This window comes from Hyperolius riggenbachi, chromosome 2, assembly GCF_040937935.1.
Source record: "Hyperolius riggenbachi isolate aHypRig1 chromosome 2, aHypRig1.pri, whole genome shotgun sequence".
Classification (NCBI taxonomy): domain Eukaryota; kingdom Metazoa; phylum Chordata; class Amphibia; order Anura; family Hyperoliidae; genus Hyperolius; species Hyperolius riggenbachi.
The window spans coordinates 229,358,163-229,373,566 of record NC_090647.1 but is presented as its reverse complement, the minus strand read 5'-3'; the positions used below and the strand labels follow the sequence as shown (position 1 = coordinate 229,373,566).

At 41.4% G+C, this 15,404-nt stretch overlaps 2 protein-coding genes across 5 annotated transcripts in view; one reads left to right on the top strand and one right to left on the bottom strand.

Annotated features, from left to right (window-relative positions):
• The window catches only part of ST6GAL2 (ST6 beta-galactoside alpha-2,6-sialyltransferase 2), a 174,703-nt gene extending 159,956 nt beyond the window's left edge, over positions 1–14,747 (top strand). For all 3 annotated transcript variants that reach the window (XM_068268274.1, XM_068268276.1, XM_068268275.1), the window contains exon 8: positions 12,476–14,747. In XM_068268274.1, coding sequence (XP_068124375.1) covers positions 12,476–12,738 — 263 coding nt within the window. In that variant the 3' untranslated portion in view covers positions 12,739–14,747. The remainder of the gene's footprint in view (positions 1–12,475) is intronic.
• The window catches only part of LOC137546180 (pinopsin-like), a 312,124-nt gene continuing 301,909 nt past the window's right edge, over positions 5,190–15,404 (bottom strand). For both annotated transcript variants that reach the window (XM_068268278.1, XM_068268279.1), the window contains exon 5: positions 5,190–6,953. In XM_068268278.1, coding sequence (XP_068124379.1) covers positions 6,711–6,953 — 243 coding nt within the window. In that variant the 3' untranslated portion in view covers positions 5,190–6,710. The remainder of the gene's footprint in view (positions 6,954–15,404) is intronic.

The window sequence follows — 15,404 nt, the reverse complement described above, 5'->3', positions numbered from 1 at the left end:
GTAATACTGTTATTTTTTGTTTGTTTTGCAGTTAAACCAAATTACATCTATGGCCTGTCAGTTGTGTGAACATACAAGCCATATCCATTCCACTCAGAATTCTAAAACCTAGTAATGCATACTGGTGACTGTGCCACATATCTTGGGCTTTGATTTATGAGGGATTGCAGAGTGCAGGGGGACCTTAGTGGGGTTTGGGATAGCAACAGAGGCTGGGCTGTATAGGCAGATCCAGCCTCTGTATGCAGATAACATTCTTCAAACACACCTCGGGTTCTCTTTAAGGCTTCCTAATGAACGAACATGTGAAAAGTTGTAAGACACTTTATGCATGTGTCTATGGCTTTCAGGATGAAATTATGGGTGCCAACACCCTACGCTTCTTTAACCTGACTGAATATTATTTGTGATGTCAAAATCATTCATTTGAAAATATCTAAAAAAATAAATCTCAATTTTACAGGAACATTTGGCAGGTTTGGAAGAGAAACAATTATCTACATCTACCATAAAAGCAATAACTTTTGATGTACTTATTATATTGTAGAGGAAAACAAGTTTGCTTTCTTAAAACAGAAAGAATTTGCGATAATTCAGGTTGTCATGATCTGCACTACAGGGTTTACAAGAACTTTCATCCCACAATAATATTTATAAATACCTTACTCACAAAAGAAACGTAACCATTTAGATACATCTACACTCATTTAAAAAAAAAAACATTTTATTAACATCATTGTGATGGTATACAAGATCATGCTTAAACATACATTAACAAACCCCTCCACAATAAATGGCATTTAATTGGCCACGGCCTTTATCGAGGGTAACCCGGTTTACAAATGATGAACTGAGGCTTTGCAATGTTGCACAAGCCCATTACCAAACACAAATATTTAGTAAATATGCCTAGTAACAGATAGTCCATACCCCTCCAACAAGTTCCGTGACATTAAAATTGGCAAAGTGGGGTTCTGCTCAATGGTCCACAAAAATATAAGCCTTTATGGCATCAGTAGGAATAGGCACAACATGTCATTCCATTTTTTTACTGAATCAATAAAGGCTTATATTTTTGTGGACTATTGAGCGGAACCCCACTTTGTCAATTTTACTATCTGGGGGTTGTTACCTGGTTCCTGCTGGTAGACGGCAGAGCGGACATCACTTTGTACTTCAAGTTCAGTGACATCTTTGATCCAAATGTTCTTCAGGTGGGCGGAAGGGGTCCTCCTGAGTTGTTAGAGAACTGTCACAAATGGTTTCTTATATAGTTCTTAAATAACCTGCATCTGCTTCATCCTACCAATCCAGCATTGCCACTATGCAGGCAGTCTTTCTACTGTTGCTGATTGGTTACTCGAACAGTTATCTTTTAATATTTACATAACAAGTTTACTCTTTCCCAGTTTCTCTTACATGTGACTCCAGATATGTTTAATCCTGTGGTCCCTTTCATTAACTGCAAGTTCATGGACCAATTGGCTTACCTTAGAAATTACAGTTTTCATAGCAAAAAGTTGACAGTGCTATATTATCTGCTGTACTCTGAAACTACAGCCCAGGATTGGATTAATTCTAGAGATTGGTGTTTAGCTTACTTAAAAGCTTGTTTTTTTTTTCCAATTTACGATAACTGTTATTAAAGGGGGCTGAAGTGGAACTTTGCTGAGTTCTTCTTCAGCCCAACTAAATGGGATTATTATGGACAGCGAACACCGTCGATTGAAGAAAAACTGCAATCTCCAATTAATTCCCTCCCAAGACATGACACGGTCCTGTCAGAGGCAACATATTTTCAGATTAGCACAGCAGCCTCTATTCTTATATACATGCTCAAGGAATGCCATCAACCAATGGGAGAGGCCCTTAGTAGTTACCTCACTGCTGAATCTCCAGTGCAAATCCATAAGCAAACTGTCTAATGCTGCACAAAGAGAGAGACTATGAGAAATATTGCTAAACCATAGTCTACTTTCTTCAAGTCACCGCACAGCACCTTCAAACCTCCTTCTGACTTTAGGTTTGATTCACTATGCAGCGTTATGCTGTAATGCATGGAATTACGCATGTTAATTGAGTACAGAACGCATGCAAAACAGTTTATGCACATAAAGACTTACAGCTTAAATCTTAATGCACTTTAAATGTATAATGCATAACATTGCTAGAAAGAAAGTACAATAGGTGCAACTTTTGTGCATGCATCTGCTTGCTTGCCTGTTTTATGTAGAAAAGTTGTGTGACTTGCTAACACAGGCACATGACAATGTATTGCTAACCAAACCTTGGCAGGTACATAATATCAAAGGGAATTTTCCTTCACCCTTGTGCTGTATCTTATTTATAAGCAGTTCCCCACCACAGTATTTTATTTTGCCGAGAAAGGCAAACAAAATGGCAGTGAATGAAATTTCATCAAAATAAGATCAATAACTGAACAGACCTTTCTGTGGCATCTCACATTTGCAGCAATAATCATAGCATAGAGGACCTGAGTAGCTATTATGATGGGGGAATTTAAGGACCTGAAGCCAGTGCATAGAAAGAGAAAAAGCTCATTTAAACATCTAACATGCTACTGTGTGACATAATAGAGACAAATGTATAATGTGACATTAAGTCATCTTTTTTGTGCAGCTTACAATCCAATGCCCTTATCTTTATGGACTTACTAGCAAATGGCTAACTATATCCACTGCTCTTGTGTCCCCTGGGCCTGGTGTCCTGTTATAAAGTGAATACCTCCTTTTTGTTGTAGACTGTATGAGTGTCAATATAGGGTAATTATTTTTCAGTTATTTGTATCACATTGTGCCTGAGGAAGAAAACGAGTTTCCTTGAAAGTTGGCAATCCAAAATATATATAGTTAACCAATCACAGGTATCACATTTTAGTTGCATAGCTCGGATGAAAAGTGCAATAGCAATGTTACTCAGAATATAAAAATATTGCTACTAAAGTAAAATCTATTTTTTTTTTACCAGCAAACCCCCAGATTCTTAAAAGAATCACACACCACAACTGCCACAGCCCAAAGCCTGAGAGCGCACTACTACAGCCCAAAGCCTACATGTGTGCGCACTCAGCCTCCGCACTCTGCATACAACTGCACCACCCACACCAAGCCACCACCCAGGGTCCGTGCATATGTGCAACCTTCCGTTAGTATATGGGATTCCTGACAGATCAGCTGTTGAATGAACAGTGCTTGCCTGCTAACTGTGCAGTTTAACTGTCAACTGGCCTTAGTGTGTCCACACTGTGCATATTTACAACTGTCTTTTAGTTTTATATAGATTATTCCACAGAAGCACTGTGTGTTTAACTGCTTCCCGACCGCCTAACGCTGATAGGTGTCGGGAAGCTGGCAGCCCCGGGACCACCTAACACTGAAAGGCGCATCCCCACTTGAATATCAATCTACCAGTAGCGATCGCCGCTAGAATACCGTTAGACGGTTAAACCACCATCTATTTACATTGTACAGTAATGTGATCTACGGCATCGCTGTGCTGGGATCAGTCGTGTCACTTGGCTGTCCCCTGGGGAGGCTCAGAGAGCGATCGGCTCTCATAGGCTGATGCTTATAAGAGCTGATTGCTGTGATTCGTTGCCGTGAGGGAGGGAGGGAGGGAGGGAGAGGGGGATAAAAAAAATACATGTAAAAAATGACAAATGTATTTAAAAAAATGACAAATTACAAAACTAAAAAAAACATGCTGCAGCAGCGATCGGAGCCCACCAACAGAAATCTCTGTTGGTGGGCAGAAAAGGGGGGATTCATTGGTGTGCTTAGTTGTATGGCTCTGCAGCGAGCCATTAAGGCTGCAGAACACCAATTTGAAAAAAATAGCCTGGTCACCAGGGAGGGTGTAAGCCTATGGTCCTCAAGTCGTCAAAGAGGAAATTTAGCAAAAGGGGAAAAAAATAAATGGATACATTGCAAAGTGAGAAGTTTAAAAATTGACGAGAGATTAAGAAAGGATTGATATTCGCCATGTAATATGTTCATATTGTTTGATCCACAATCAGCCTGCCTGTAATCCTCTTTACTTTTGGCAGTCATGAAAAGAAAAAACAGACAGCACCAACTGCTGTTACCTATAACCACATCCCCTAACACAGTGATAGGCTGAATTTTTTTTTTTTTTTTTTTTTAGATATACATATGCACAGAGGGATAACAGTCATTATTTCCCACAATGCAATGAGGTTCACAGACCGGAAACTGTCAGGACCTAGGTCACGCTGGACCAACCTATCTCTTCCTTTTCTATTCCTCTCCTCATTCCCCCTGCTGCCTGGTGTCACTGAAAATTTGATTTAGGTCCAATTTGTCAGACAGAGGCAGACTTGCTTTGATATTTCTCCCCGATCACCCTCTCACTTCTACCTCTTAAGGGGAGTGAATGGGGCGAGGAGGAAAGGGGAGGGTGATAGGAGGGAACATTGTAGCAATCCTGCTTTACATGTTGCACCTGCTGGTGGCACTATTCGCCAGGACTTTTGCATTACCTCTGCTTACCAGCATTATTTTGGCTGTGGTTTCTTTGTTTTCCTGCTGGTGGCTCTCTGCTTCTGGGCGACAGTGCTTTTAGTATTCACCAGCAGTGAGCCCTTGTGCAATCCATTCTGGATGCCTACTTATGACTTCACCTGTTGCTATTTGCATTTAAAGAGAGTCTGAAGCGAGAATAAATCTCGCTTCAGACCTCATAGATAGCAGGGGCATGTGTGCCCCTGCTAAAACGCTGCTATCCCGCGGCTTAACGGGGGTCCCTTCACCCCCAAATCCCCTCCGTACAGCCGGGGAGCGCTTCCGCATTGGGGCAGGGCTAACCGCCGCAGCCCTGCCCCACGCGCGTCTATCAGACGCGTACCTCCGCCTCTCCCCCGCCCCTCTCAGTCTTTCTTCACTGAGAGGGGCGGGGGAGAGGCGGCGATGCACGTCTGCTAACTATGTGCCCCTGCTAACTATGAGCTCTGAAGCGAGATTTATTCTCGCTTCAGAGTCTCTTTAAAGGACAACAGACATGAGAGGGATATGGAGGCTGCCATATTTATTTTATTTTAAACAATGCATATTGTCACAGAATATGTTGGTGCTTTATAAACCAATAATGATAATAATTGCCTGGCTGCCCTGCTGATCCTCTGCTTCCAAAACTTAAATCCATAGACCCTGAACTATCATCCAGATTAGATGTTTCTGACAAAAATCTGACAAAATTAGCCACATGTTGTGTATTATTCAGGCACTATTGCAGCCAAAGAGATCAACAGGACTGCTAGGCAACTGGTATTGTTTAAAAGGAAACAAATATGGCAGCCTCCAAGTCTCTTCTACTTCAGTTGTCCTTTTAGGGATTCCAACCACCTCAGAACCCTGCCACAACCTCAATTCAGCTTGGCTGTCCTTTTTCTCCTGCCTATTGTCCCTGCTTGTTCTGACTCTGATTTGCCTTGTCTTGGTCTGCTGCTGCTCCTTTTATATTCCTATAGATAGGTGTCATTAGGATGGCTGTGTCATAAGTTGGTTTCCATTGCTTACTCTTATATATTGCACTAATTAACAATAACCATGTGCTCAGTCCTATTTAGAGTTTCCATCTCAGTTTTTGTGGCAATTTGTGGTCTTTTTTTGTTCTGCTGCTAAGTGCAACCATAACGCCTGCCTCTTTTTGGCTGAAAAATTGACTTTAGCCAAAACTAAAAATGTTAAAGGAGTGATCATGGTGACCAGGAGAGGAACAGCCAACACACATATAAAGCTGTTATTTGTTTTACTTATCAGTTTACATATTTTGCCAATTTGTATGGCATTTGACAATATTACACAGTATGTGTTTGGGATGTGTGTGTGTGTGTGGGGGGGGGGGGGGGACCAGAGTACCCAGAGGAAACCCATGCAAACACTGGGAGAACATACAATCTCTGTGCAATGCCCAGGCTGTGATTTGAACTGGGGACCCAGCATTGCAAGGTGAGATTACTATCCACTACAGCACCATGACACCCACATAATAAACAAAGATGTGATGAGAGGCCATTCTGTTTTTGCCAAGTCAGAGCAGGGGCAGGAATGCTCATATGAATGCCCGTAGAATTTCAAGAATTCATCACTTTCGATTCAATGACACTGAATCAATACTGTGAATACTGAATCAATACTGTGAATACTGAATTTATTGATAGAGGGAAGCTGTCTCCATAAGTTTATATGTATTGGAAGTGAATGGCATACTAAATCCATCCTATGCCCAGCCCCCTTCATGATGCATTGAACGCTTATAAGCATAACATCATTTTACTGTCCACACCTACCCTCATAGGAAGTCAATGATATGGCTCCTACTTCTTATTTTAATTCACCACTGCAGTGTTAAGGGAGGAAGGTGGGGGAAGATTATATATCCATATGCATGGTTAACGATACTTTGGTTAGTAGCCTTGTTCAGTGGAAACTTGTTAAGTGGTGACTTTAACAAAGGTGAACGCATTTTCATGAAACTGAACAAAATGCACCAGTATGTACATTAAAAACCACATATAAAAACTGAACTATACAACATCGCCATGCACACAACTCATATCTACAATAAACATAGTATTGAGCCTTTTTTGCAGGTATGTTAAAGTCTTCAGTTCTTTGGTTCAAGTGAATCTGAATCACCTAAATTGTGAGCTAAAGGTTAAATCGCAGCATTCATACATCATCATTCTCTTTTGAGTTTGGTGCAGATGGGCTAGATGCAATTTCTTTGTCTTCGTTCGGTAGCCATGGGACCATCTCGCCATTGCCTGGTATCAAAGTTTGTTTCATGGACATCAGAGTACCATTCACATTTTGGCATTGTTGAATTACTGTGAGATTTGTTTGATATTGAGACTTCCCATCAATGGGAGATGAAGGATTGCAGTGGAAAAGTATTAGAAAACATTTGTAGAACTGTAAAAAGAAGCACATAAGAGTATATGTAAGTATTCTGAAGTACCAACATTGGTTTCTAAAACTTGAAACAGCCATATAACAGGATTGCTTTGTATAAAGACATGAATGTCTTGCATGTTTACATGCACTGCCATCTTGTGGCCTTAGTAAGAGTTGAATAGACTGTAGTAACATCACATTGTATCGGATATGATGTGACCCAGTACCAGTGCCTGATTTAATGTTAGGACACACTGCATAGACTTCTCTTGTAAATATGGCAGTAGATTTACAGCAATCCTATAAAAGAATATGATCATGCAGTGCTAGTGTCTCTTCAGTGGCTTACCAATGTCTTATTCTTGATTAAAGTGGATGTGAACTCTTGCACAGGTCAGAATGACAGCATAAAGAAATGCACACTGTGTATACAGAGAGTTTAGCCTGTCTAATCCCCCCTCATCTGTGACTAAGCACAATTTGTAAGTTGACCTCTTAGCTGTGTTAGCTGACTGCCATGGCAGAGAGCTCATTTGTAAATACAGGATGTTAACAATACGTCTGCTTCCATGAAAGCAGAAAGTAGACAAACTGCAGATTTATTGCAGGATTTTTATCAGCTGTAACAGAGGTTTTTCTTTAAAGGTTATTATGCTGTTTATTTTTTTAGAGCGGAGAGGAAGTTCTGAGTTCAGGTTCGTTTTAAAGGGAACCTTAACTGAACTGGGGGGGGGGGGGGGGGGTAAAGAGTTTCACTTACCTGGGGCTATTACCAGCCCCCTGCAGCAGTCCTGTGCCCTCGGAGTCGCTCTGGAATTCTCCGGTCCTCCGCTGTCACTTAGTTTCGTTTTTGACGACTCACCAGTCCGCCGACCGCCATGCGTATTATTGGACGCATTCCCTACTGCAATTAGCGCTGTTGGGGACCGCAACGCGTACACAAATACGCATTGCCACATTCCGCATGCGTAGATATCTGCAACAGCACTAATTGCAGTAGGGAATGCGTCCAATAATACGCATGGCGGCCGGCCGACTGGTGAGTCGTCAAAAACGAAACTAAGTGACAGCGGTGGACCGGAGGATTCCAGAGCGGCTCCGAGGGCACAGGACTGCTGCAGGGGGCTGGTAATAGCCCCAGGTAAGTGAAACTCTTTACCCCCCCCCCCCCCCCCCGTTCAGTTAAGATTCCCTTTAAGACAGACCGAAAATGCCCATATTTTGATTTAAAAACTGTTTCCTTTATTCTTTTAAAATCAACATCAGAAAGCTCTCTACTCTGTCCGCTTCATGAATATATTACGTCTGAAATGCTTTTCATTAGATGGAAAGTTCCTGATGACCTTTAATGCTCTCTAGTTGCTCATTATGGCATGCAGAGCAAGATAACACATTACCTGCTATTTACTGCATTTAAATAATGAATAAAGCAAGATTGCAGCTATTGAACATGTATGGGCACAGTCATTAAAGCTTTCTATATTTGAAACAAGAAAGAATTTAATGCAGAAAGAAAGCTTGCCTGTGGGCAGATTTGTCCCCTATTTATACTGGAGCAGCTAGAACACTGGTGAGTCAGTTTGTGCAGTTGGAACAACACTACATTTATGAGAATCTAAGATTAGTTTGTTTTTTAAATACATTTTGATTATTTGTTTACTGTATTTTTTTTAGAAATGTATGGATCCACAATAGAAACAACCCATCTTCCCTTTTAGACTATAGCAGTTTAGTTTCAAAAGTGCCAAACCTGAAACAAGCAAGCCGGCTGTAAAGACAATACATTGTCAGCCTACAAATTGCTCTCACAAAAATTGTTGTTAGAAATCGCATAGTGGGTATGGGCCTTTACATAGTGCACCAGATACTCATTGCAGTGAGTATTTGGTGAGCTATTTTCTCAGGCACCTATGAGATGTGCAAACTTTCTTTAAATAGTCTGAAGCTAACTGGAAGCTACCAGGATGTCCCAGATGTGGTTATAGTATCAATCGTTATCTTTATCTAAAGATCCTACCTGTATTATTATTAGGCTTTGCACTTTTCTCACTAGCAGTTTTAGCTCCCAAGATGGTGATCTAGAGTGATTGGTCTATCCATGCATTGTATACTGATAATAATAATAATTATTTATTATTATTATTGATTTATATAGTGCCATTATCTTCCGTGACTGTACAAAGGAAATCAAGCATAATTATGACTAGCAACTCAATGTTCTACAATATAAAAACAGCAGTTACTGGAAACAGTAGGGGAGTAAGCCCACATACATCTAATAGGGTGCCTCAGTAATTTGGCCACCGGACATAGCAACTACTATAATGTCAGTAAAATTACAACTAATCTTGTAATGATCCGCTCAGCTGTCTGCACAGACAGACAGCTGTTTGACCATTCCTTAAGTCTGAGGGCTGCAGGTCTCTGGAAAAGAGATCTGTCTTTGCTTTGCACGTTTCAGACCTGCTCTGCTGCTGAGGAATTAGCATACATTCGTTATGCAAATTGCCTACCTGCCTCCTTTGAAGGCTGGCAGTATAAATACCATGTTCTCCCAGAATCCTGGGCTGGTCATCTTATGGTTTGTTACTGCTAAACACTCCTACAGTGTCAGCCTTGCCTGTTTGTTAAAGATTATCTTAGAGTAATTCTTGGGACTGTACTAGGCATTCCCTCTAGTGCAGTCAGATTGTATTATCTTTTTTTTCCTGTACAGTCTTTGTGTTGCGATTGTCATGTCGCCAGCGGCAGTCGACAGGAAATTGTTCTGTCTTTCTGGGGGTGCTAACCAGAGCAGCGGTTGCTACTGGTAGCCCCTTCTGTTCATCTGTCTGGATCGCACTCGCCCTAGTGGTAGTGGCAGTGCCTCCTTCTGTTGCGATTGTCCTGTCGCCAGCGGCGGTCGACAGGAAATCGTTCTGTCTGTCTGGGGTTGTAGGCCAGAGCTGCGGTTGCTGCTGGCTACTCCATCTGTCTGGATCGCACTTGCCCTAGTGGTAGTGGCAGTGCCTCCTTCTGTATCTCTGCCTAAGGGGTGCTGGCCAGAGCAGCGGTTGCTACTGGCAGCCCCACCTGTCTGTCTGTCTTGTCTGATACGAACGCTTGCTGTAGGCTCGGTGAGGTAACCGTTTAGCAAGCGTTCACGTTGTCTATTTCGTGTTTGTCTGTCATTGGTCAGTTAGGGTGGCACGCTTATCACTGGGTGCCTAACGCGCGGTGATCGTGCAGAAACACATTCGCTGTTGCGAATGAGTGCGGTGTTCATGTTTAGCTAGCGTTTCTTTTCCTTATCTTCTGATTGTTGTTTGCTGTGCCTTTGCTACTCTCATGCTCTGCCCTTCTCAGTCTGGTGTCCTTTGGCAATCGCCATTCTTGCGATTGCATTCGCGCTTTATTTCCGTTGATGTGTGTTCACTGGGGGGCGACTAGATTGGTGAACATACATTCTGTCTGTCCCTGTGCTATTTCTCTTGAGGGCTATTCAGCCCTGCTTGATCCTGCTCGTACAATTCCCATCTGGCATCTGTGGCAATGCAGAGGCTGTGCTCGTCCGCACTCCACAGCTCCATCTGCTGGTGGGAATTACCCTCTACTGGGGCATTGCACCTAACCTGGGTTCTCCCAATTACACGTTTGTGGAGGATTTCCGCCGCGTCAGTGCACATAAGGTGCGCTGACCACGGAAACTATTCCACAAATGTTACAAATCTGTTATTTTAGGAAGTGGTAATTACGATAGTAAAATAACTAATTTTTACTGATGTTTTACTGTTGCTAAAACTAAACCTATTCTCACACCAGCCCTCCCACAATCCTAACCAACCACCCCCCACCCCCCCATTTACATAATCTGCCGATTTTACACTAAACCCAACCGTATTTTCATACTAATCTTCGCTCTACTGATGTCTAACACTAACCCACCACCCACAAGCACCAGAAATTTCCACTGGTATCAGCGCTGCTTTCACTGCACAATAGTCCATCTCCTCCATTTATCAGGTGGTAAGTCACTTGAACTACCGTGACCAGATTTTTCTTGGCTCAACTGTGACGGGAGGGGGTGCCAAAAATGAGCGTGTCTACGACCACAGTGGAAAAATGGGCATGTCCATGACATAGTGTGGGCGGAGTGAACTATAATGTAACTGAGGCAGTGGGCCAGAGTTTCCTCCCAAAACACAGATAGGCAAAGTGACCCTAAATGTAATTAGGCAATGTTAGAAAGCAGTGTTTATGATGTGGTGAAATGGGAGATTTGCATTATGCTTGTCAGTCCATGACATGACTATGTACTCTGTAAAATGCTGCAGAAGATGCAAGTGCTACATTAATACATAATGGTATGGCGGGACATTTGACTTTGGCCGGGATTAGATTGTGAGCTCGGCCAAGGACATGACTACATTCTCTGTAAAGTGCTGCCTTGGATGACAGTGCTATATAAATACATAATAATATCGTAGGACATTAGATTCTGACTATGGTGGTATTAGATTGTGCATGAAATCTGCAGAAGCTGCTGATGGTACAGTATTAGCATGCCATTTAAGAATCATGACCCCCAAAATGCCAAATGCTGCAACAATAACCCCAAAAGTAGCAAATGCAGTCTCTATGACAATCAAATAACTGCAGCAACCGTTACCTCCGACACATGAATTGCAATAGCCGTTACCTCCGACAGATGAAATGCAACTACCGTTACCTCTGACACATGAAATGCAGCAGAAAACGATTACTGTGACTCCGCAAACAGTAAATCAGACAAACATTACCTCATGCAACCACAGAGTACCACGGCTGGGACACCCGGCGACCAAAAGTGGGACATAACCTGGGACACATTGCAGCCTGGGACAGAGGACCCTGAACCTGGGACGTGTCCCAGGTAAAATGGGACGTCTGGTCAGGGTACGTGAACCCAATATTTATTAGCCTTTAGGTGCTGCTATAGCCTCAGTTAGCATTGCAGTCTGCAGCCCATTTTATCATAGTGCTGCTGGGGCCAAGATTACCTGCTTCGGTGAGCCCTGCCCTTACGATCTTAAGAAGATACAATAGGGGGAGGGGTGAATAATAATATTATTGTACATGTATTATTGTAATTTTTTTTTTTTTATACAGACTGCTGGTGTTTGTTGCTTTTGTGTTTTTATACAATGTTTTGGATTTATTATGATGGTAAAATAAAGCTGGATGCATTACTGGTATAGTGGTACTATTTTTGTGACCATTTCCTTTTTGGGATTCTATTGTTTACTGTGCTAGTTTGGAGTCCTAGCACACTGTTTGTGCAGACCGAGCCTTCTTTACTCAGTCCTTGATAAACACTATAGCAGTACCATGAGTCCCCAAGTTACTGCTGCAGTCAATACACAAATCATAAATACAAGTCCCAAAATGAATGTGACCTTATTATTAATATGAATGAAATTGAGCAAAATGTTCTAGCATCCTTTTTATAAATTAAATATTTTGTTATTGATGTTGAAGCAAAGCTAATAAAATAGTTTTCTTGTTTTGTGTATGTTTCTTAGGTATCCTTATCATGATGTCCTTATGCAGGGAAGTCCATGTGTACGAGTACATCCCTTCCTACAGACAGACAGACCTGTGCCATTACCATGAGCAATATTATGACGCGGCATGTACCCTCGGAGCATACCATCCACTTCTCTATGAGAAAATGCTCATTCAGAGGATAAACCAAGGGACAGAAGATAATCTTCTTCGCAAAGGGAAAGTCACCCTGCCTGGCTTCAGCACATTACACTGCCCTCTCAACGACCATATTACATAAGGATTGCTGTCTTTGTGTTGGAAATAATGTGCAATAATTTGCTACTGTTGTTGGCAAAAAAAAAAAAAAACTTGAAAAGGACTTTACTTAGACCGTGTGCTTAATGCATTGGTCTTTAAAACGAAACTGATTTGTAGACATAGAAATGTCTAAGCCATTGAGTATTTATTATTGTTGTGTCAAAATAAGGCAGATTTCTTAAAAGGTGGTGAAAGTTGCAAATGAGCTAGTTAGGAAATAAGAAATCAATATTCTAATGTGGACATGAAGAAGCTCTTCCTATTGATCCACATTGTGCCATATTTTATCATGTTATTAAAAAGCTGTCAGTTTCATGTGTACTTATAAAATGCATCAACACATCTTCCAGAATGTGTGACCTTGACGTACTGTATCTGAAATATGCTTATTGATTCAGTGTCCATGTGCCCTATTCTTAGCAGTAGCTCTACTTTATGTAACATAATGGTCAGACGGAGAGCATATTTGGACATATGCGTATTTCAATCATATAATTTTTTTTTGTAAACTCCCAAACATTGCACAATATCGCATGGAGCATCACATTTCCTCCAGGCAGATGCAGCAATAGGGCTGTGTCTGGGAGAATACATCATTTTAACGTGTAACAATATCTAAAGGTGAGTGCTATTCTAGTACTAGGAGTGATAATGCATTGTACTGTGTGTACTGAAGGATTCTCATACCCAGAATGAATAGGCAGCATGTTTCCTGGGAATAGAGCATTCCTTTCCTATAGGCTGTTCTCGGTGTCTCTTATTTTTCAGTGATAGGATGCTAGAATTGAAAAGTAGCATATCCCTTCTTTCTTTATGCTTCTGTGTTGTGGAGGTAGCAAGAAATACGTATGGTGATCGCATGCAATGAAGAAAATGGAAAACTGATTTGAGTAAAAGAGTAAAATACAGGTGCACTGAGAATAGTTTACTATTCTGCTTACACAATTCCATTAAAGTACAAGTACATATAGAAGACACACGGTAAGCATCAAATAGTAAAGGCCTGCTGAAGCCATAACGGTGCAATACCTTTCATGCACAAAAACAGCCGGCTTAGGGCCAAATCATTTGTGCCATCTCCTTTAAAGGACAACTACATTTTAAATGCATGTGTATTCATTTTACATCTGTCACAGAGTAAAATGCACTATACATGTATTTTCTCCTATGTAGCTGCCACTTACAGTAGCTGGAAAACATTGACAGGTTCTGAACTACTACAGCTCTATGGAGGATTCTCAGTATTTTATTTATGCTTTTCAAATGCACTTCCTGGAAAGGAGCTTTACAATTGTGCTGGAAAGCCAGAGTCCTTCTGTGCACAATATTCTGACAGTTGCCATCCATGCAGTGCTTTTGAAAATAAAGGCATTTGTGATAATCACCAGTGAGCAGAGGTATGAGTCCAGAAACTGCCAGATCTCTCACATTTCTAATGCCTTCTATAAGTGACAGGAACATAGGAAAAATATTTATAGTGTATTTTACTGTGGGACAAATGTGCAACTGATAAACATATATTTAAAATTCTAAACATTTTTGAGATGGTTGTCCTTTAAGGAGCACAGTTTTAGGTACGCAAGTTTCTGCCAGAATCTGGCATGTATGTAGTACACATGACGTTGTATCCGATGAATTACAGTGGCTTCTCTGTATCTTCTGACCACTGTGCGTGCAATTACAGCAATGGCTTGTCTGAACTTCAGCCACTTGATTGTGAATACAGTTTAGTCAGAATCAGGAGAGGTCAAGTGCATTCCTTATTCTGGCACATAGAGGTTGATTTACTAAGGAAAAGAGTGAAGAAATCTGGAAAGCATAAGTAATCCAGCAAACCTACCAAATTGTATTTACAATTTACTTGTGCAGATGTTCACTCATTTCATGTTCGTGATGTGTCTTCTAAGTGCACTTATTATTCATTTAATACAGTGGTTTGCAAAAGTATTCGGCCCCCTTGAAGTTTTCCACATTTTGCCACAAACATGAATCCATGTTATTGGAATTCCACTTGAAAGACCAATACAAAGTGGTGTACATGTGAGAAGTGGAACGAAAATCATACATTATTCCAAACATTTTTTACAAATCAATAACTGCAAAGTGGGGTGTGCGTAATTATTCAGCCCCCTGAGTCAATACTTTGTAGAACCACCTTTTGCTGCAATTACAGCTGCCAGTCTTTTAGGGCATGTCTCTACCTACCTATCTAGCTTTGTACATCTAGAGACTGAAATCCTTGCCCATTCTTCTCTGCAAAACCGCTCCAGCTCAGTCAGATTAGATGGACAGCGTTTGTGAACAGCAGTTTTCAGATCTTGCCACAGATTCTCAATTGGATTTAGATCTGGACTTTGACTGGGCCATTCTAACACATGGATAGGTTTTGTTTTAAACCATTCCATTGTTGCCCTGGCTTTATGTTTAGGGTCGTTGTCCTGCTGGAAGGTGAACCTCCGCCCCAGTTTCAAGTCTTTTGCAGACTCCAAGATGTTGTCTTCCAAGTTTGTCCTGTATTTGGCTCCATCCATCTTCCCATCAACTCTGACCAGCTTCCCTGTCCCTGTTGAAGAGATGCACCCCCAGAGCATGATGCTGCAACCACCATATTTGACAGTTGGGATGGTGTGTTCTGAGTGATGTGCA